The 20,307-nt window shown below is 32.5% G+C and overlaps 3 protein-coding genes across 5 annotated transcripts; 1 reads left to right on the top strand and 2 right to left on the bottom strand.

Annotated features, from left to right (window-relative positions):
- Positions 1 to 3,277: 3,277 nt before the first annotated feature.
- LOC118039777 (uncharacterized) lies at positions 3,278 to 5,688 on the top strand. Of its 3 annotated transcripts, none has more exons than XM_035046572.2 (9): positions 3,278 to 3,356; positions 3,437 to 3,498; positions 3,611 to 3,661; positions 3,817 to 4,087; positions 4,220 to 4,281; positions 4,643 to 4,841; positions 4,942 to 5,038; positions 5,271 to 5,353; positions 5,542 to 5,688. In XM_035046572.2, the coding sequence occupies exons 3-9, from the start codon at positions 3,614 to 3,616 to the stop codon at positions 5,547 to 5,549; spliced, it is 768 nt and encodes a 255-aa protein (XP_034902463.1). In that variant the 5' UTR covers positions 3,278 to 3,356; positions 3,437 to 3,498; positions 3,611 to 3,613; the 3' UTR covers positions 5,550 to 5,688. The 3 variants fall into 3 exon arrangements, with proteins under 3 accessions (XP_034902463.1, XP_034902462.1, XP_073264649.1); XM_073408548.1 differs by having other exon boundaries at positions 3,297 to 3,356; positions 3,608 to 3,661; XM_035046571.2 differs by having other exon boundaries at positions 3,293 to 3,498; positions 3,608 to 3,661.
- Positions 5,689 to 7,478: 1,790 nt separating this feature from the next.
- On the bottom strand, positions 7,479 to 10,973 carry LOC118039776 (ATP-dependent Clp protease proteolytic subunit 6, chloroplastic). Its single transcript, XM_035046570.2, has 9 exons — positions 10,690 to 10,973; positions 10,544 to 10,596; positions 10,251 to 10,299; positions 9,873 to 10,074; positions 9,687 to 9,752; positions 9,137 to 9,277; positions 8,682 to 8,735; positions 8,104 to 8,196; positions 7,479 to 7,681 (listed from the first exon to the last, which is right to left on the bottom strand). Exons 1-9 carry the CDS (start codon positions 10,779 to 10,781, stop codon positions 7,634 to 7,636), a joined length of 798 nt encoding a protein of 265 aa, XP_034902461.1. The 5' UTR covers positions 10,782 to 10,973; the 3' UTR covers positions 7,479 to 7,633.
- Positions 10,974 to 13,877: 2,904 nt separating this feature from the next.
- Positions 13,878 to 15,708, bottom strand: LOC118039775 (BURP domain protein USPL1). The gene is made up of 2 exons (XM_035046569.2): positions 15,056 to 15,708; positions 13,878 to 14,925 (listed from the first exon to the last, which is right to left on the bottom strand). Exons 1-2 carry the CDS (start codon positions 15,110 to 15,112, stop codon positions 14,038 to 14,040), a joined length of 945 nt encoding a protein of 314 aa, XP_034902460.1. The 5' UTR covers positions 15,113 to 15,708; the 3' UTR covers positions 13,878 to 14,037.
- Between the last annotated feature and the right edge of the window lie 4,599 nt (positions 15,709 to 20,307).

Below are 20,307 nucleotides of genomic sequence, written 5' to 3' on the forward strand. Positions count from 1 at the left end.
GAGAAATTCACTAGATTCCAGTGTAGAGAAAAATTCATTGTTGACGATAATGAGTTCTATTTCATGAGGGGAGTTTGATTTAGGTGTTTTTTTCCTGTTTCTTACCTAAGGAGGTGGATTTGATCACGAGAATCATTTTGATTTCGGGTTGATATTGATTTTTTGAGCTATTTTTTGGGTTTTTTGTGGTCATTGATAAGTTTATCAAGGTGTTAGGGTTGTTTTGGGTCAAAAATAGATTGAACCTAGGCTTTAAATTGAAAAAAAAAAAAACCCTGATTTTTCTACGACAAGAGTCGTAAGAATCTATAGAAAATAAACGACGCATCATTTATTGTCCTTTTAAAAAATAAGAAATGGGGTGATCGTTTATCTTTTTAATAAATAAATAAGACAAGCTCAAATGTGCTTGGGTTTTTTTTTTTTTTAATGTTCAGATCCACATGGGTAGATTTTTTCTTCTGTTGGATTAAAAAAAACTAATAAAACAAATTATTGAACCCAATTAAGTCCATTATTCAAGTAGCAGGTTTAACGAGTTAATATGCAGTATTTGGAGTATTATTTATTGTTCTATTTTTGTGGTTTAAAGCTTTTTATGTCTCTAAAAAAAAATACAATCTTACCCACGAATTGGATTTCTTGATATCTATACCTACTCATTATTTTTCGAGCAAGGAATCTAGATAGTTATAAACTATCCATCAAATTTCAGGTATACAATAAGTATATATATATATATATATTTGAAATATGTATATGTATATTAAATAATAAAATGATAAATATTATTTATATACACATGTTTTATGTTAATACTAGTTACATGACCCGCGCAATAACGCGGATCAATTTTTTTTGCATAAAATATATTAAAAAAAGTTAAAATTTAAAAGTGTTGGGTCTTTCTGCAAAGCTATACCCAATAATCTTGGATTTGACTGCAACTCCTGACCTAAGAGTAATATTTATAATATTAATAATAACATTAAACTTGCATAACCCAAGTTTAAGTGGGTTTGGCTGCAATACCAGACCCAATAGCCTTGGATGTAGGTCTGACTACAAGGTTGTGTCATAAAAGTGTGATAATTAAATAGATTAATTAAAAAAATAAAAAAAACAAGCAGAAAGAAAAAAAACTAATGAAGAAAAAGAAAAAAAAATAATTGGATTAACCCTTCGAAGCAGGTTAACTTGTCAAATATTGGATTCGTGTCGTGAAAGTTTGATAACTAAATAGAAAAAAAAATTAACGGCTTACCCAGAATTAATTGGGCTAACCCGTCAAATCCAGAATCCATGAACTGTATACAATATTATGCAGTCCATAGTGAAAGGTATAAAAAGAAAAAAAAACCAAAAAAAAAAAACTAAAGGCATTAGCATTTCATTGTGGACTGTATATAATATTAAAAGATGAAATCGAAAAAAAAACTAATGAGAAAAAAGAAAAAAAAAATCTGAATCAATTGGGTTAACTCGTCAAATTAGGTTAACCTATTAAACCTGGATTTGTGTCATGAAAGTGTGATAACTAAATAGAAATTTTTTTTTAATATTAATGAAATAAATTAAAAAAAAGATTAATTAAAAAGGAAAAAGCGAAGAGAAAAATACCCACAAGAAGGAAAAACTAATGAAGAAAAAAAATCTGAATCAATTGGGTTAAACCATCAAACATGGGATCCGTGTCATAAAAGCCTGATAATTAAACAGAAAAAATTTAATATTAAGAAACTATAGACAATAAAATAAACTGAAGGCATAATCTTTTTAACTGTAGACTGTACCGTGTAGTTCATAGTAAAAGACTTAAAAAAAAAAAGGAAAAAAAAATAACAAAGGCATACATCACGGGTTATTTTTTTTTCTTGCATAAAAAAATATATAAAAAAACTAAGATCTAAGAGTGTTAGTCTTTCTGCAAAGATATATCCAAAGCCTTGGGTCTAGCTGCAACGCTTGACCCAAGAATATTATTTATAATATTAATAATAATATTAAACTTACATCACTTAAGTTTAAGTGGGCCTTGCGACAACATCGGATCCAAGAGCATTGGATGCGGATCTGGTTATAAGGTCGTGTCATAAAAATGTGATAAGTAAATAGATTAATTAAAAAGAAAAAAAAACAAAAAAAAAAAACCAATAGGAAGAAAAAAACTAATGAAGAAAAAGAAAATTTTTTGAATTAACTGGGTTAACCCTTCAAATCAGATTAACCCGTTAAACCTGAGATTTGCATCATGAAAGTTTGATAATTAAATAGGAAAAAAATTGACGAGTTTTCCCAGAATTAACTGGGTTAACCTGTTACACCAAGTTAACCCGTCAAGCCAGGGATTTGTATAATAAAAATATGATAATTAAATATAAAAAAATTTAACATTAATAAACTAAACTAAATGAAAAAAATTAATTTAAAAGAAAAAAAATCCGGGTTAATAACCCATCGAACCCGAGATCTGTATCATGAAAGTCTGATAATTAAATAAAAAAAATTAACATTAACAAACTAAATCAAATAAAAAAATTCATTAAAAAAACAATTTAGCGTTTCATTTACTTTTTAGAATATGTTACAATATAATATAATAATAATTATAATACAATTTAATAATTATAATAATACAATAGATTAATAATAGGGAAAGTAAAAGGCATGGGGGAAAACTTTTTTTTAATATATGTTATAATATAATAATTATAATAATATAATAGATTAATAATAAGAAAAATAAAAGGCGTGAAGAAAGCTACAGTACCTTCCATGCCTTTTAAAGTGTGTGTTTATATATATATATATATATAAAGCTACAGTACCTTTCCTGTTGTATTAGAAAAACTTCAATATTTAACAAATATATTTATATAATATAAATATATGTTTTGATTTTTTGGTTATCACGAGAGTCAATATATTTCCATCTCCTATTCTCTCAATTCAACGATAAGGCCACTCCTGCATTTAAAAATAATTTTTTTTTTCTTAAATAATAACATTAAAATCCAGACTTAAGAAATTAAATGAGTGAAAAAAGTTGTTAATGACAAGACTATTGCAATCAAATTTAATAACTATAGTTTTTTTATTTGATAATAAGTAGCATTTTCAAGATAACTTGCATGTCAAATTCAAAATAAAATTCTTAAATCCTCAATTACTTATACACATTAACTATGATTTAAAAATATAAAAATATCCCCACAACGACACTTCGTCTTGAACATGAAGGTTAATAACCTGTCGTCTCCCATTCCAGGCAGAACAGGGAACTGACTCTCACTCTAATAAACAGCGACTTTTTCTCTGTAGTCTGGCCTTTTGGTCTGCCTTTCAAATCACAAAAGGTTGTTTTGCTTTCAAGCTTCAGTCTGGTATGTAAATTCACTGACTCTCACTCTAATAAAAAGCGACTTTTTCTCTGTAGTCTGGCCTTTTGGTCTGCCTTTCAAATCACAAAAGGTTGTTTTGCTTTCAAGCTTCAGTCTGGTATGTAAATTCTTTATCTGGGCTTTGCTTTCTACATATCTTTTTATTTACATGCATGTGTATTGATACATTTAAAATTAATGGGTTGTGATTATCTTTTTTGGTTTAGTAGATAATGGACTTGAAAGATGAAGTGCAGAGAGTTAGATTTTGGATTAAGCAGGCAAGTTTCATTTGCTACCATTGAATTCCTGGGAACCTTTTCTTAATTGTTTTTGCCTCTGAAATATATGGTTGTCTGTGATTCATGTGATATGTTTTTTTCCTTCTGTCTACATTAAGGTAGAAAGTCACTCTGGATTTTAAGGTTTTGTGCAGATTGGAAATTTCTGGCTTCGACTAGTTTGGCATTCTGTACATCTTCTTGTGAGATTTTGGTATCTTGGAGTTGGTGTAGCTAATGTGATCGAGAGCTATTTGATCTCTAGTGGACTACTGAAGCGTTACAGATCTATTGATGTTGGGAAGCTCCGGTATCTTGCGATTGTGATAGAGAGCGATGATGCTTGCCGAATTTCGAAAGTCATTCAGCTTTTGCAATGGCTACAAGCTATTGGTGTCAAACATTTATGCCTCTATGATACAGAAGGTAAGGATGCTGGATGCCTCGTGAAACTGAGTAATTGAGTATTTTTCCCTAATAATTTCCTGTAAGGAAAGTACACTAAACTCTTTGGATTTTTAAAATATTTTGATTTTGAATGTTCATTTTTTTTTCTAGGAGTGCTCAAGAAATCTAAGGAATCCATCTTGGCGAAGTTGAAAAATGCAACTTTATTTGAGGTAGCATCTTCTATCTGTATGGTGATGGTACTTTTGTTTTTCACTTTGCTGCCATTCAGATTGCAGGTGGCGCCTGTTTGACTGGTAATCAATTATGATCTGGCTGCCAGTGAGCATTCTTTGAAAACTCGTTAAACTGACATTTGATCCAGTGAAAGATTCATATGAATTGCAATAGGATTACTTGAATAAGGATGGCCTGGATAAATTTTGTACAATGAATTCTGGTTGAAAACTTCGTATAGTTATATCTCATGTCTTAATTGCTATTATTGCTTCATTTGAATTATTTGCAAATTATAGTGGAATGTCAGTGGCAAAGGTAGATTTCTTACTCAAGTTTTCTATCCACTTTTTGCAGGAAGCTGATGAAAGAGATTCGTTACTGGACCAGAAACACATGACTCTGGAATTTGCTTCAATCTCAGATGGAAAGGAAGCAGTGGCAAAGGGTGGTAATGTACTTTTCATGAAGTACTTGAAGATGGCTAATTCTGGTGCAGAACAGAAAGAACAGATATTCACAGAAGCTAACATGACTGAGGCACTGAGAGCTGCAGGTTTGTTCTATTTCTCGATCTGCTGAATGGTTGAAGGAATTGATTTCCTTTCAGACATAAATCTTTTGCATATTGACTGGTGATGTTCTTGAATTATGAGGTTTTGGAGGGCCAGAACCCGATCTGCTATTAGTTTATGGACCTGCAAGATGCCATCTAGGTTTCCCAGCTTGGAGAATTCGATATACCGAGATAGTGTAAGTATTCTGTCTCGATGAGGCAATTAAGATAGTTTTATTTGAAAATTGTAGGTTGGATCATTCATTTTGTATTTTTGTTCATCTTTGTATCACTGTGGGGAATATGGAAGCAGCAGTGGAGCTTCTTTTCTCAACCTGTATTCAGATTTTTATCAATTACTTACACCACATAATCCATTTCCTGCTGAGGTTTGCTTTTCATGGATTAAGTTGTGGCCTATTGTTGCAGACACATGGGACCCTTGAAGTCCGTGAGATACGGTTCTCTGGTGAAGGCCATTTACAAGTTCACCACAGTGCAGCAAAAGTACGGTAAGTTCCTCTTCCGAGTGTGGCAATCTGGAAAAAATATGTGGACTAGTGATCCACTAAAGAAAACAAAAACCAGGGTTGATGATTTCCTGCTAATGATTTGGCAATTGTGGAACGTGTACTGAGTATAATAGTAATCGAATTTCAAAGAAGTTGGTTTAAATTTGTCTGTTTTCATTCTTGAACAGGAACATGAACCTGCTACTTCGAGAGATTGTTGTAATGCCTCTGTCAATGCAGACTTGTTTGTACACTCACTCTCATATGTAAGCCGTGTTCAATTTGACTAATTATATTCGTACACCGAGGCATCTCTCTATCTCCATTTTTCTTCCTTCGCCTTGTAATTTAATCACAACCTAAATCGACCGCAGTTTAGCAATCCCTGTTTCGAGCTATGACATCACTCTTGTTCAAGCTGATTCAAACCAAAGCAGAGGATTAAGATGTCACAACCAACGAGCTATATACCTGCATTACTAAACTGGTGGCTCGTGGTAGTTCGGACCGATTTTTGTTTTCAAAAACAATGCTTAAATAATGATATTATTTAAAAAAAAATAAGAGGAATTTGAGAGTTAGGCTATTGATTGTATTGGATTCAACAATCTCAATTAATTTAATAATGTGAGAAATAGGTAACAATAATAAATAAATTGAAAAATAAAATTGGTCCAAGTTAACATGGGTTAGCTCAAGAAACATGTGATCTTAGCTCAAGAAATCTGTGATCTGTTATATAAAATTAGAATAATCTTATGTAAAAATGAAATCAGAAAAAAATTAATTATAAAAAAGACCTGAAAAAAATACTTAAATCAACACGAATCAATCTTTTAAATTCAAGTTCCAAGGCTAGAATTATCTCATAAACAGTAAATTAAAAAAAATTATAAAATTAATAAAATAATGAGGGATGAGATTAAAAAATAAAGTTTCAATAAAAAAAAATTAAAAACAAAATAGATAATAATTAAAAGAATAAAGATCAAATCTAATATAAAATTATAAAATTTTAAGAGATGCAATTGAAAAAATAATTCAATTAAAAAAATAATATAAAATATCAAGGGATGCAAATGAAAAATATAATTCAATTAAGAGAATGATTAAAAATAAAAATTGCAACCAAAAAATAAGAACTACTCTGAAAGGTAAAAAAAAAATCAAAGAAAAATTAAATTGAAAACAAATTACAACTTTATGGATTGTTTAAAATAAAATAAAAAAGAAAAAAACAAATGAAAAAACTGCTTTGAAAATATGCAATGGAATAGACTAAAATCAAGAAGAAAGGAAAGAAGAAAAAAACAACCACTTATACAAAACTCAATATCTTTTGTCCACAAGTGTCACCCTATAATGAAGGAGTAATAACATCATAAAAGCCTAAATTTGGTGGTTGAACGACATCTTACATGTCATCTAAATAGTACAAATATTTTCACGTGTGTCCAAATAATTTGTATGAATAATCCACTTCTTAACATTAAATAATATTTTTTATATACTAAAATACTAAATTTTTCCTTCTTAAACTTGATAATAACAAAAAAATCATAAGAAAATAAACAAAAAAAATCCCTTGACCCAAGTTGAAAACAATTTTAATTTCACGAGCAATGTAATTATTTTCATGTACTCTTTCTTTCTTCTTTTTTTTTTTTTAAAAAAAACCTACCCACCATCCATTAAATGATATGGTAATCATTTTACGACGTAGAGAGGGAGAAAAAAAAAAAAAAACAACCATACCATCACCATCACCACATCCAAAGCCAATTGTGTTTTGTTGATATTAGCAAAATCATAATTTTACCATTCCAATTCACAATGTGAATAATAAGTCTTAAGCTACGGTAAAAAAGTTATAGCGAAACCACTGTCATTTTTAGTTTCTTTTAATAATAATAATTAACGGAACTTGCTATTTTTTAAAAAATATCTCAAGAACATAATCGATGGGCCAACCGAGTCATCAGGTTTGCGCACTGAAATATATGCATAGTGAGCAGGGAAATCCGGGATTTATCTTTTCAAGTGGCTGAAGAACCGCGCGGTTAGAAAAAAACAGCTCTCTTGGAACAATCACCAAGTGAATGTTGATATGCTGCTTGAAATCGAGTTTGTAAAATCAAAATAGTGGGAATAATTGGCATTGAAATTGAAAATACCACTTGGTAGATCACAACTAATAAAAAGTGGGGGACAACTCAACCACATCAAAATTATATCCAACTTCCCACTGCATTCAAAGACGGTGAATAGTAAAATCCTAGTTTAATATTCTGTTTCCAGGATGCCATCGATGAGCCCAAACTCCATAGCCTGCAACAAAGGGCAGCAAAAAGCAACATGGTGATTAATATGGTTGTCAAAATGCATACAGATAATTAGTAGAGTGAAAAGCTCAGACAAAAACATAGTTGGAAGCGGGTCTTAAACTGCTAAAAGATGACATGTATGCAAGTAAATGTTAGAAATGCAATCATCACCATGAATTAAGCGATCCAATCAAACGCATAATGAAGTTACAGGAGTGATGCAGGTGGTACGGAAACATGAAAGAGAATAAAATTTAATGTTATCTCATATTTAAGATTTTTTTAGGACATTTTCTTGTCTCCAATAATGCGAGAGTGCAGACATATATGCATTAACATCCACACGCATGCAAGTGTTTGAGCAGGTTCTATCCAAGCACTGATGTCTATCTAAAAAGGAAAAGAAAAACAAGTTGCGCCACATACCTCTGAAGTGGATAAGAAACGATCTCTCTCAGTGTATTGCTGTACTTTCTCAAGGGGTTGACCAGTGAATGTAGCGTACATTTGGTCAATTTTCTGCACCAGAATTACAAGCAAAATAAGACTGCATTTTACGTTAATTAGAGCAATCTTCCATTTAAAAGTTCCAAAAACTAGCGAAGTGCTGAAGGCTTTACAGGAATTCAAACGACAAGAGCCAATAATCCCAGAGCTCTAGAACTTCAGTAAACATTGAATATCTTTTTAGCTTGAACATGCAAGTTTTGGGACATCTTGTTATAGATAAGCACCACAGGAACGGATAAATAGTCCCACCCCCCTTCCCAAAAAAGAAAAACACCAGCCCCACTAGCATGGTGCTTGCAAAACAAGTTTGTCAACTTCTCGAGTATGAACTTCAGCTTTGAGTATATGGCCCTGCCACACTCAAATCTTGAACTAGGAAACTCTTGGGTTTCCAATTGTTATTCAACCAGGCTAACAGGTATTCAGCCATTAATTGGGTTTCATCTTCCCAGCAAGTCAATCAGCATGTGAATGAACTAAGTGGGAATACTCACATGACGAGCTTGAACTGCTTCATTTACTTGGCGTCTCACATCCTCCACATGACCCTGGAAGCAAATATTGCAAATTGCATCAATGACTACAACATAAGATATATATTCATTACTATTCCAAACACCCAAGATTTTGGAACTGTTGCAATGTAGTGAACTTATATTATAACAGTTTTTGCATTTTGAATTTTGCACTCACATGCACCAGTATGCTATGACAGAAGAGCAAGTAAAACACAATAATAGAACCTTCAGTAATAATAAAAAAGATGCAGCTTTTAATTTAAGTAACAATCCGGAGATCACATACAATTAAACAGGACTAGCTAGCTTTTGATGTGAAATCATATGATGTATGTCCTAACAAAGATCCTTTTCCATTTCAGCTAGCAGCAAAAAAGGGAACTCTTGCATACTCTCAAAAGCATTAAAGAAATTTGGAAATCGATTCTCACCCCACAACCACCCTGCGGTTGGTGAATCATAATACGTGCATTAGGCATTGCATACCGCATTCCCTTCTCTCCTCCAGAAAGAAGAAGCGCTCCTTGGCTTGCAGCCACTCCAAAACATACAGTGCCAACTTTAGGCTTTATCTGAGAGCATTAAGAGTCATCAAAGATTGCATCATATAGAAGAAGAAATCAGAGAAATGAAAAGATAGATGGATGGAACAAAATGTAATGCATACATATTTTCTGGGGCAGTTATCATTTATTTAGACAGAAGATCATATTAATTGTTTACGACTAGATGCCACTTACTTCAACGCTCAAATTATGACTTATCAAACCAACTTTATAAGTATGCCTTCACTTCATTGATCTTATAATCACTTCTCTAACACAAAGGGCCAAAAACAAATTTTCATTTGGTCTTTAAAGTTCATTTCTGTTATTACTACCACTTAGAAGGTTGTAAGATCAGAATCCCATGATGAGGTTGCCAATGTGCTAAAAGTCATGCTCGGATGAAAAAAGAAAATATTAGTGATAAAAAAATTACCCAAGACATGCAATCATAAATTGCCAGAACAGAGTAAGTGCTTCCACCAGGACAATTCAGATACAACTGCAAATGCAATAAAAGGTCACAAGCACATAAAATTTGGCTTAACCATTTACTTCCAAGCTCTATAAACTGATTACAACAGTTAAGTACAAAACTAATAAACTAAGAAAATAGCCACACCAGAATATCTGTTTTCTCATCAATAGTTGCTAGAGTCACGAGCTGTGATATAACTCGTTGAGCCACCTGTGAATTTATTGGCTGCCCTATGAAAATTATGCGATTCCTAAATAACACAGATGACAAATCCATAGGTCCTCCTGGAGTCATCACTGCTGGCATAATGGGCGGATTCCCCCCCTTTGCTTCAACTGTGACATAACTGTGTGATAAAATCATTACTTGACAAATATATATCAGCTAGAAGAAATGTGTAACTACCGAAACAACTAGTTAATCATTATATACAGTCTAATTAAATATTAAAAATAAAACAAAATTATATAAATATAGAGTATGTAAAGCCCTTTAAAGTCAAAGGGGACAAAAGCAAGAAACCTTTGTTTAGCATCACGAAAACCCTTCTCGTCGATCCTTAGGGATAATCCTACATGACAGAGTTACACATTTATAAAAAATAAAAAATATTCAGGTCGACAAAAAACATAATCAAATTATGGGCATTGAATTCATTTTAAGCATATTTTTAACGACAATTAAGCTAAAAAAAGAACTGGGTCAGTCATAACATTCAAAATTAAGGACATTGAACTCAACTTAAGCATGCTTTAACAATAATCAAGCTAAAAAACGAACTGGGTAGATAAAAAAAATCATGTAAAACTCCCTACTAGTTGAAGAATCACTATAGGGTCTGGGCAAGGCAGAAACCACGGAGTTTCTTCTGCAATTAACCAAAGAAATGATACAATTAAGCACTAGGAAAAATCGGATAGAAAATTAGCAAAGAATACAGGTGCATACTACATGATGTTACCTGTGAGAGAATAAAGAAAGAGAAGGGGATTTGGCGCGAGGAAAGATAGAGAAGCTGGCAGCAGGGGCAGAAATAGCTGATGCTCCTACCATTTCGAAGCTATAATAATCTCAAGAGTGTTTGAGAGAGGGATTGTGTGTGGGGGGGGATTTTGATGGGGGGATGGCAAAGGGGACTTAGATTTTGCAAGCTGACAGGCACGGAGAAATCTTCGGCTTTGCTTGGCGCAGCTAATTAAACAATTTTCTTTTCTTTTTCCTTTGTATTTTATTTCTGAATAAAGAAAAAACAGGTTAGCCCCCTTTATATGCATTTATAATTTCTTTCGAAGATTTTATATTGCACTCCCATCTTTCCCACTTAACGAAGGTGTAACGAGGAAAGGTTTTACTATGTTTGGTAATAACTAGTCCATTCGGCCTGCATTTCACAGGGGTTCGGATGAATTTTTTTTTAAAAAAAAAACTTACAAAAAATGTCAAGAGATTTTTTTTTTTCCACATTGTTATTAAATCAATCTAGTCAAAAAAATTAGTTTTTTTATTTAATTATATACATAAATAAATACTCATAAAATCAAAACATTAATTCTAAAATATATATTTATTTAAGATCGTAAAAACCCTATATAAAATATAAAATAAATAAATCATGAAGTTTATTTTTCAATTAACCTAATATTAAAAAAGGATGAAACAATAAAAAAAACATATCACATTCGGTAGATAAATTCGCCAAACCTATAAACTAGGTAACCTAAATCAACTCCTCAAACTCGTGAACTAGGTAATGAACTCTATTGAAATTAAAATATTTTTTTCTCGATGTTATTTAACTTTATGATAACAAAAATATACGATATCAAATTAAGCACTAACCCAATATTAGAATTATTTTTTTTTTAGACCACGATACATCATACAAAATAAAATAAAATAAATTATAAAATTCAATTATCAATCAATCTAATATAAAATGATAAAAGAAAAAAAATAAATTTTATAATATATATATATAAGTAATACATGTCAAACTTGCGAATAGGTCCATGAACTTTTTAAAATTTAATAACATGGTTTTTTTTCCTAAAATTAATTTTTTAATTTTATGATAAAAAATAGACAATTACAAAATTCATTTCAATTAAAAAAAACAAGAAAAATAAAAGGTACCCGCTAAATTTATTAATCGAGGCAACCCGAGTTATCTCGTTTAATTTGTAAATCGGTTTATTAACTGTACAAAGTTTAATAACATTATTTTTTTAAAAAAATATTTTTTATTTAATTATTTTTTTAAAAAAATAAATCATACCATAATTTTTCTAATATTAATATGATGCCAGGATATTTTTTTATATATATATTGAATCAAGACTCAGATTAACAATTTTACTATACTTCAAGGCCCTTAACATCAAATTTTAAACACTAGGAACCATTTTATTCCCTGGATCAGATACTTAGAGCATCTTCAATAACAGGAAGGGGAGATGCTATTTTAAAGATTTAAATTGATAAAATAATATTTTAAATAATATAAATATAATTTTTTTTTCATGAAAGAAAATCATTTGAAAAGCTAATTGTATTGAAACAAAATAAATAAGTTTTTTATTTTTTCTTAATAATTTTAATATCATTTTTTTTTCATGTGATTATATTTAATTAGTTAATTTTTTTTGTTGTCTTATTTTATTGGTTTTGGTTTTTTTAAGAGATATGTTATTCCGAAAGAAAAAAAACATTTTGATATTTTATTTAATTTCCTTCTTAAAGCATGAAAAATAAACAGAGAAAAACCAAAATATTACTTTTTTTGGTTAATTTTTAGCTTTTCATTTAGCACCGGCGTTGGAGTTGCTCTTCCAAGTAACAAGGTTTTTATAGACGGATTCAGTAGCGATACATGCATGCTAGCTCCATTAAATTTATACAACAAAGTTCAAGGCTTCGTAATAATTAAACATATAGAAGTAACTAAAATTACATGGTGGATATTGGTACTGGAACCCAAAGAAGATTTCTTGGAGAGAAGAAATGGCATACTGGACAAGTTCCAGGCTTCATGCCAAGAAGTTGAAATGGTAGGATTCCAGGTAGATGCATCCGTGGCAAACAGCAGCAGCCTCCACCGTCTCCATTCTCACCTTCTAGAGTAACCTCAAGAACCTAAATATAAAAGAAATGTTTTAAATCAGCTACATGCATGGGTTAACCATTTGTTTTTTCTTCTGGGCAGCTTGCAGGCACCATTAATGGCAGAGAAGACCTTGAGAATATCGGGGGAGAAATATGAAAGGACAGCCAGTGCATAAAGTAACTCAAGGGCTTATTGATAACCAAGCCAAGAGGCTAAAAAAATGACCAAACTTTTTCAAGAATGTTTCCTGACAATTGACATTATTTTCCTCGCAATTCTCATGGGACTTGTGCAGAGCCTAGGAAAGATAGACCTCTCGATTTGGATGATTGGTCCAATCGTCGTATTTATCATGAAACTCCGGCGACTGAGAAGGAGAAAATGGATTTGGATGGTTGGTCGAACCAACGTATTTGTCATGGAACAACTACTCAACCCAGCAATGATGATTGGTCCAACCACGAATTTATCATGGAACAACTGCTGATACTGAGCTCAAGCGTGATGATTTGTCGAGCCACCCGTATCTATCATGGTACAACTACCGAGCCCAAGAGCGAGAGGTCCTCTGTTGCTGACTCTGAAACAAACCAGCAGAAGATGGTAAATTCGCCAAGGATATCAACAAGGGGACTGATGTTCTTGTCTTAGGCTCTAAATAATGAAGTTAGCAGTGCTACCTCCTTGCTTCGAGTGCTATATTATAAAAACAAAAGTGGATCCTTGATGGTATGCTGTGAAGTCGATGAAATAAGTTGAGTTGTTGCTCACTTTGTATTTTAGTGTCTCGGGACGTTTGAGGTTAGGAAACAAGCCACCTCAATCTATTACGAGGTAAACATTACTGGACCAGGGTTTTATGCATCCTGTTGTAAATAGCTGGATTGGATTTGTACGTTATTTTAAGCCATGATTAGATCCGGTCATGGCATAGAATCAGGCAAGTTCTGGCTGCATTTACATGAAATCCAGTTATGCCCTAAAGAGAATACCTTTGTCTGTCATCGGAGAACACCAGCATTCCAAGACATTCCCAAGAAACGAAGTACAGAATCACCAATATTCTTTATTAGTCTTGTCAGAGGGAACATTGGTATGCATCACTCCATGACTATATCGACAAGCACAGTTTTACAGACAAGCTTATGACATGATTCAAGTCTCAGGACATATCTTACAATCACAACCACAAATATTACTACTGCATTATGAAAGCAAAGGCACCCAGACTATGTTATCTGCTGGGAAAACATGGCATACAGGGGCAGTTCCAGGCTTTATTTTCAGCACACGAAATGATGGGTTTTCAGGATCCCATTGAGAGGTGTCCATGTGGCAAACACCGATAGCTTGAACTCTATCTCCATTCTCACCACCAAGTGAAATCTCATATAACCTGTTCCCACCTTCTTGGCTATGGCAATAATAAACTGCATAAGGGTAAGGCATGGTATGACATCCTATCACTTTTGGTACCAAGATCTCTCTAGGCTCCTCCACAATGGTGTAGTTTTGTATAGGTACAACTGGCTTTCTAAGATGATTGGTGGTTAAGGCTTTTACTTGGGTTTCCGATCCAAAAGTGGCCTGTGCAAAATCAAGCATGGATTCCAAGGAAGTAGCACAGAACTTGGTCTCCCCTTCCATGAGTTCAAGTTCACATTGTGTTAGTGTATATTCCATGGCTTTGGCTTGAGGAGATTCTTTGGACAAAGAGAAAAATTCAAGAAGATAAGGTAATTCTGCTAAAGAGAATGGAATCGAATTGGCTTCTTCTCTAGATATCAGATGAGGAGAAGTTGAAGGGTCTCTATAGTAGAAGTAAATTGGAAGTGTTTTTCCAACTTGCAGATCTTTTATGGTGAAGAAAATCTTGTCTGAAGGGTCCATATGATTCATATGTGATGATAGATGACCATGTTCATGGTTTCGATGATCACCACCACCCCTAGTGTGCCTGGTTAGAAGATGATCATCCTTTGAAAGCTGTTGCAAATCAGGTTCTCGATTGTGTTGCAGACCGTTTGTATCATCATCCGACACTTCTCTCCATCTTGTGTGAGTCATCTTTCTTGCACTAGAGTCTTTAGCAAACTGTTATCAAAGCAAATATATAAATTATTAAACCAGAAGAACCGGATTTAGAAGCACTCATCTTGACAACAACAAATTAAAAATGAAAGAAAATCATGGAGGCAAGTGAAGAAGGGGAGACAAAGATTACCAGTAAAACAAGTAGAGAACAGAGGATAAGTCTCCAAGACAAAACATCAACACCCATCTCTGCTTCAGAAATCTTGAAATTAACCTTTCTTTCTTTCTACTTCTGCAAGTAAAAATTTGTACACCAGCTGGATCAAATAAAATCTATTCTAACGTTTGAGATTATTTTTATTTCAAATATAAGAAATGATTCACACTAATATATTGAATTTTGCCCTAATTTGGCTAGTTGCAGACATCATATCAAACTGTATTGGGGTCAACTGTTCTGGCGGATAGTCTAAAAGGCACTTCAATCTAAGTCACCCCAGCTCAGACATTCTTGGCTGTGCTTGATTTCTCCCATATGAACCCTTCCCTTGAAGATCGATTTCTAATATTATATTGATCATACTTCAAACAAGCAAATTAAATATTGTTCTGCACTTATCTCGGGTTCATATTTCTCTGCATGATGTAAGGCCACACTTGTATTGATGATGCAGGCACAAGGCCATAGAAGTATTCGGTTGACTTGATATGGTTCCTTGATTAATTCCATCCTTGCTTAAATTGCGAAATCCAGATGTAATCATCGACCTATAGTCTAGTTACTGTAGCTGTTGAAATGCGAGATTCTCAAAGAAGTGCGCATTTGAAGAACCTTCATCCCTAATCCCACGTATTTATTGATGTAATCTATGGAAATGTACCTGGAAGTTCATTGTATCGTGTTTCAACTTGCGTTGTTAAGATCAAATTCATTTTCTATCTTGAAAGGTGGAAGGTTACCTGGCCCTATAAAATGTTGGAATGTCAACGTTCGGAAGTAGTGGAGTTGAATGTTGGTGAAATGGTAAGGCTGTGGGCGGCGCAGTGTTGAGCATGACTGCTCGAGGGTGGACTACAGATATTGCAACCTTACATACTTGTAGTGGTATCAACTTCAAGCCTTCCATTGCCATGAACTATAATACCCAACTAGGGTTCTTGGCTTTCTCAAAAAATAATAGCATTGTTGACTTTAACATGCCTGGAAATTGGAATACATGGGGAGATCTGTACCTTTTATGCGTCCCTGCCTCTTGATGCAAATTGGACCTCAACTAGTGCCTCTAACGTGGTAAAAATGTCGGTCACTCTTGTCGATGATGCAGGTTGCAATATTCTCAAGAAGCTGCTCATACGCAAAATTGCAAGAATTTTATAAGGTGAACACGATCTGGTGCAGTACGTATTTATGAGATGGAAATACGCGTCTCTGTTCATGTTGCCTTTTTATCCGACGGTTATCATTTCCCATATGTATTTTTATAAAAAGTTTTATCAAACATGGTTGACGTTCAAGAATTATAACATGTAAGAGAAAATTATTGGTAGTTAAATATATTTATATAAAATAACGAATTTAAGAAAATAAATGTATTAAAAAATGTAATTTACCATTCATTTCGATCGTATGTAAAATAAATAAAATAGATCCATCAGTAAATGTTGTAATGAAACCCTTAATTCTACCTAGTTTTGGTTTTTTCGCACTAAATTATGACCATCACATGAAACGTTTGGACATTGCGTGCTGAATATATTCCACGCAACAGTCTTTGATATGCACGAGGGTTTGAAATCCTTTCGAAACTACACATCCTTCCAGTCTAAAAGCTCTTTTTCTTTCACATATTTTTTTTTACTTTCTTTTATATCTCATACCAAAAATTACATAACCTATATGGTACAAATGAATTATATGTTAATAATTAAAAAATAAATTTTAAAATTTAGATTAAAAAAATTATCTTGATTTCAATCTTACCTAATTACAACGTTATTCTCTCAAACCCTTATGACAACAACGTTGTTAGCTCCATCCTAGTAAAAATTTTCATTGTAGTTCAAACTTGTTAGAGAATAATTCTATTAATTTTAATAAACTAATATTACCATAATAATAAAAAAAATATTTAAGTTAATACTAACCTTAAATCTTCTAAACTATGTATCAATCATGGGTTTTCATATGTACATAACCCAACATGCACGTTCCTTGATTTCACTAAAAACTGAGGATAAACCCTATTAAAATGTTTCCAGACTTCATCACTAGAAAGGTATATCATCACTTCATCCATCACATCATGTGTATGATTTCATGTCATGTGCTAAGCAGTTATTAGAAACATAAATAATCTTTACAATCTAGGTGTGATTGGAAAGTATTTAAGTTTTCTAAATGCAACATTTTCTATGTGCAACAAGAGTCTTTTCCCTACCAGTTCTGGATTTATAACGAGCATGCCCACATGTTTTGCACTTGATCAACTCTATATTTTTAAGGTCGTACAACATGTAGAAAGTTTAAACAACATGTTAATTCTTTTGGTATCCTAATCTAAGGGGTTTCATCATGGATTTAGCAGCATAGAAGTTCACTTTCAGTTTATTCCCTTCAAGTAAAATGTTTTTTACCCATTCGACAATTTTACTCTAACTAACCTCACCTAGCCTATAATATGACTTGATGATGAACACTTCTGCAATAATTGATAATTTACTATGCCTTATGCACTCATCCTATAATGGTTCGTTAGAGTCTTTCAAAAGATCAAAAAACTTGGTCATGTTTGCATTTAGTTCTTCATTTACAATTGGACATTCACCTATATAACTCTGATTCATTTTCATTACATTCATAACAATGGTTCTATAAGGATTACTATTATTATTTACAACTCCATGCACGTTGTTAAATGTAGAAGTTGACTCAACTATCATTTTTACTATGGTCTCATGAGGAACGTATAGTTTTCTGTATGCAAACCAACACATGTATTTCTCCATGAACTCATTATGTAGAAGATGCATTGTTACAACATTCAAATCGAGAAATTTGTATTCTTACACCGCTCTCATGGGCATTTAATACCGTCATAACTAATATTTCTTAGATAAAATGATGCGTAATTAATAAAACCATCAACCCCATTACAACAATCTATCATGTGCAACCTTTCGAGTGAATCTCGATACATCTATAAACAATCATCCATTACTTATATCAAACTATATACAATATTGATAACAACATTTATTAATTAATTATGTAAATTAAATAAACTAGCTAATATTAGTTTAATTCAAACTTGTTCAATCTATTTTAATAGTACTCTTAATTCATTATCAAATTATCTATATAAATTCAAATTCCTATACATTTATCAAAATTCTCAACTCAGCAATAAAATTGACAAAATATAAAACAAACCATTTAAATAAGCCATGATTTATTTCATTACAAAAACCTAAAGTCACAAATTCAAACATAAATTTCATCAATTTACAAAGAAACACAATTTTTTAAAATCTCAAACAAACAATAATATGTACAAAATCATACATTCAATTAACATATTTTTATGAAAAAAAAACTATAAAATAAGTAAATATTCAAACAAAATACATATACACCAAACATATACAATAAAAATTAACATTTTAAAATAAAATTTAAACAAAAAAGGGGTAATTTTATGGTAATTAACCAACTTTTCTGTGCCTCAAAAGCAAATGTTATGAACACGTAATAACATCCCATAACAAAAATTAAAAGAAGCTCACTGTGAAAAGTAAAGAAATTGCCAAGAAGCAAGTTGCTTTATCTACAATAAAACTGGGATATCTGACCAAAAATTGGAAGAAATAAGGGCAAGCAGGAAATATATATGTTTCCACGTGTTAACAGAACAATCCACTTTATGTCCATAAAGACCACATGAGAAACAAAGCGAGCGAATTCCTTCATTTTCCTCTCGCCATATTCTGCGTCCCGTCCTCAACTTAGAGATCAATGGCTTGCCTAGATCAACTTCGATGCAAACAGCAAGATTAGCCCTAGAACCTTTCAGCGTGGCTTCATCCACTTTTAACTGTTCTCCCCAACTTATCACCAATTTTCTGGAGAAAAAGCCAGTTATCATAATATTGATCAATATGCAATAATTCGGAATACGAACGAGGCTGCCGTTGACAGACTGTAAAGTAGTGATCCGAAACCCTCCAAGGGCCACCAAACAGAATACGTTGGCAATCCTAATCGGACGTGAATCTAGCAATTTATTCCCGGTATCAGCCAAGGTTACTGGTTGTTTCAACTTCCATGGTTGTTCCAACCTACTAACTTGGAACTCATAACCACCACGTTTACCAAATATCTTACATATAAAAGCGTCTTGTCATGGTTTGCAGATTCGTTTCTTATCAACAGCCGAAAGGTGAATTGTAGGGCAATCATCCTCTCGATCACTGTCCTGTTCAGATTTCTCATGGAATAAATCCAATCCATTAACTACTGGAGTCAACCCATCAGCCATAATTAGTCAGCGCCTCCTTGAAGTAGGCTTTCCGTTTAGGCTCCTCCTCCCCCATGAGTTCCTGAATATGGACCAACCAAGTCCGCTTCCTCCACAGAAATCTCAGGATTGGTCGCGCAGAGAGAGAGAGAGAGAGAGAGAGAGAGTTCGCCTCCATTCCTTTTTATTGTCCTAAATTCTACACATGCATGGGGTTATTGCCAGAAAAGTCACAAGAAAATATTTGCAACGACGTGATATGATCATCTCAAAATGTCACGGTATTGGATTTTAGTAATCTAATAAAGATTGTGAGAAGGTACTACCACTTCGAGAGCCTATGATAGGACATAACCATCTGCACGCAAAAGGCAATATAGAATCATGTTTTTTTTTTTTTTTAAATATCTATTTAAAATTATTTTTTTATATATTTAAATTATTTTGATATATTAATATAAAAATTAATTTTTTAAAAAAATATATATTTTAATATATTTAAAAAAAAAACACATTTTGAACCAGCATCAAATACTACACTTTCAAATTCTCTAAAAATATATATATATAATATTTCATCTCCACCAAAAGCTTATTTAGCAATGCATTCAACTCCATTCAAACCAGCAGCTCTGAAATTAATCAAACTCATCATCACTACGTGGATTAATTTCTTATTTGTTTTCTTGATAATCACATTTTTGTTTCTACTTGGTTGACAAATTGAATGGATCTTGGAATTCTAACGAGCTTGATTACCACTTTAACACCATGCCTACGTCACCAATCACCACCTTTTAGGTATTATTATTAAATCCGGACCGATCTAGCAGGTCAATTTGATGGCTGGACCAATCCAAGTTTGTTAAAAAACCAGCTTGTACAATAATTCGGCAAAACCTGATTGATTCGGCAGGTCGGCCCATGA

The sequence above is a fragment of the Populus alba genome, chromosome 4 (genome assembly GCF_005239225.2).
Source record: "Populus alba chromosome 4, ASM523922v2, whole genome shotgun sequence".
In the NCBI taxonomy this organism is placed as follows: Eukaryota; Viridiplantae; Streptophyta; class Magnoliopsida; order Malpighiales; family Salicaceae; genus Populus; species Populus alba.

Bases quoted from the DNA above. Each gene is read 5' to 3' on its own strand.
- LOC118039775 (XM_035046569.2), bottom strand. From the start codon at position 15,112: ATGGGTGTTGATGTTTTGTCTTGGAGACTTATCCTCTGTTCTCTACTT. The intron at 14,926-15,055 runs GTAATCTTTGTC...CTTTGATAACAG, and splicing joins GTTCTCTACTTGTTTTACTG to TTTGCTAAAGACTCTAGTGC.
- LOC118039777 (XM_035046572.2), top strand. From the start codon at position 3,614: ATGGACTTGAAAGATGAAGTGCAGAGAGTTAGATTTTGGATTAAGCAG. The intron at 4,088-4,219 runs GTAAGGATGCTG...TTTTTTTTCTAG, and splicing joins ATGCCTCTATGATACAGAAG to GAGTGCTCAAGAAATCTAAG. The intron at 5,039-5,270 runs GTAAGTATTCTG...CTATTGTTGCAG, and splicing joins ATTCGATATACCGAGATAGT to ACACATGGGACCCTTGAAGT.
- LOC118039776 (XM_035046570.2), bottom strand. From the start codon at position 10,781: ATGGTAGGAGCATCAGCTATTTCTGCCCCTGCTGCCAGCTTCTCTATC. The intron at 10,300-10,543 runs GTAGGGAGTTTT...TCTGTCATGTAG, and splicing joins CTATAGTGATTCTTCAACTA to GATTATCCCTAAGGATCGAC. The intron at 8,736-9,136 runs GTGAGAATCGAT...ATTTGCTTCCAG, and splicing joins AACCGCAGGGTGGTTGTGGG to GGTCATGTGGAGGATGTGAG.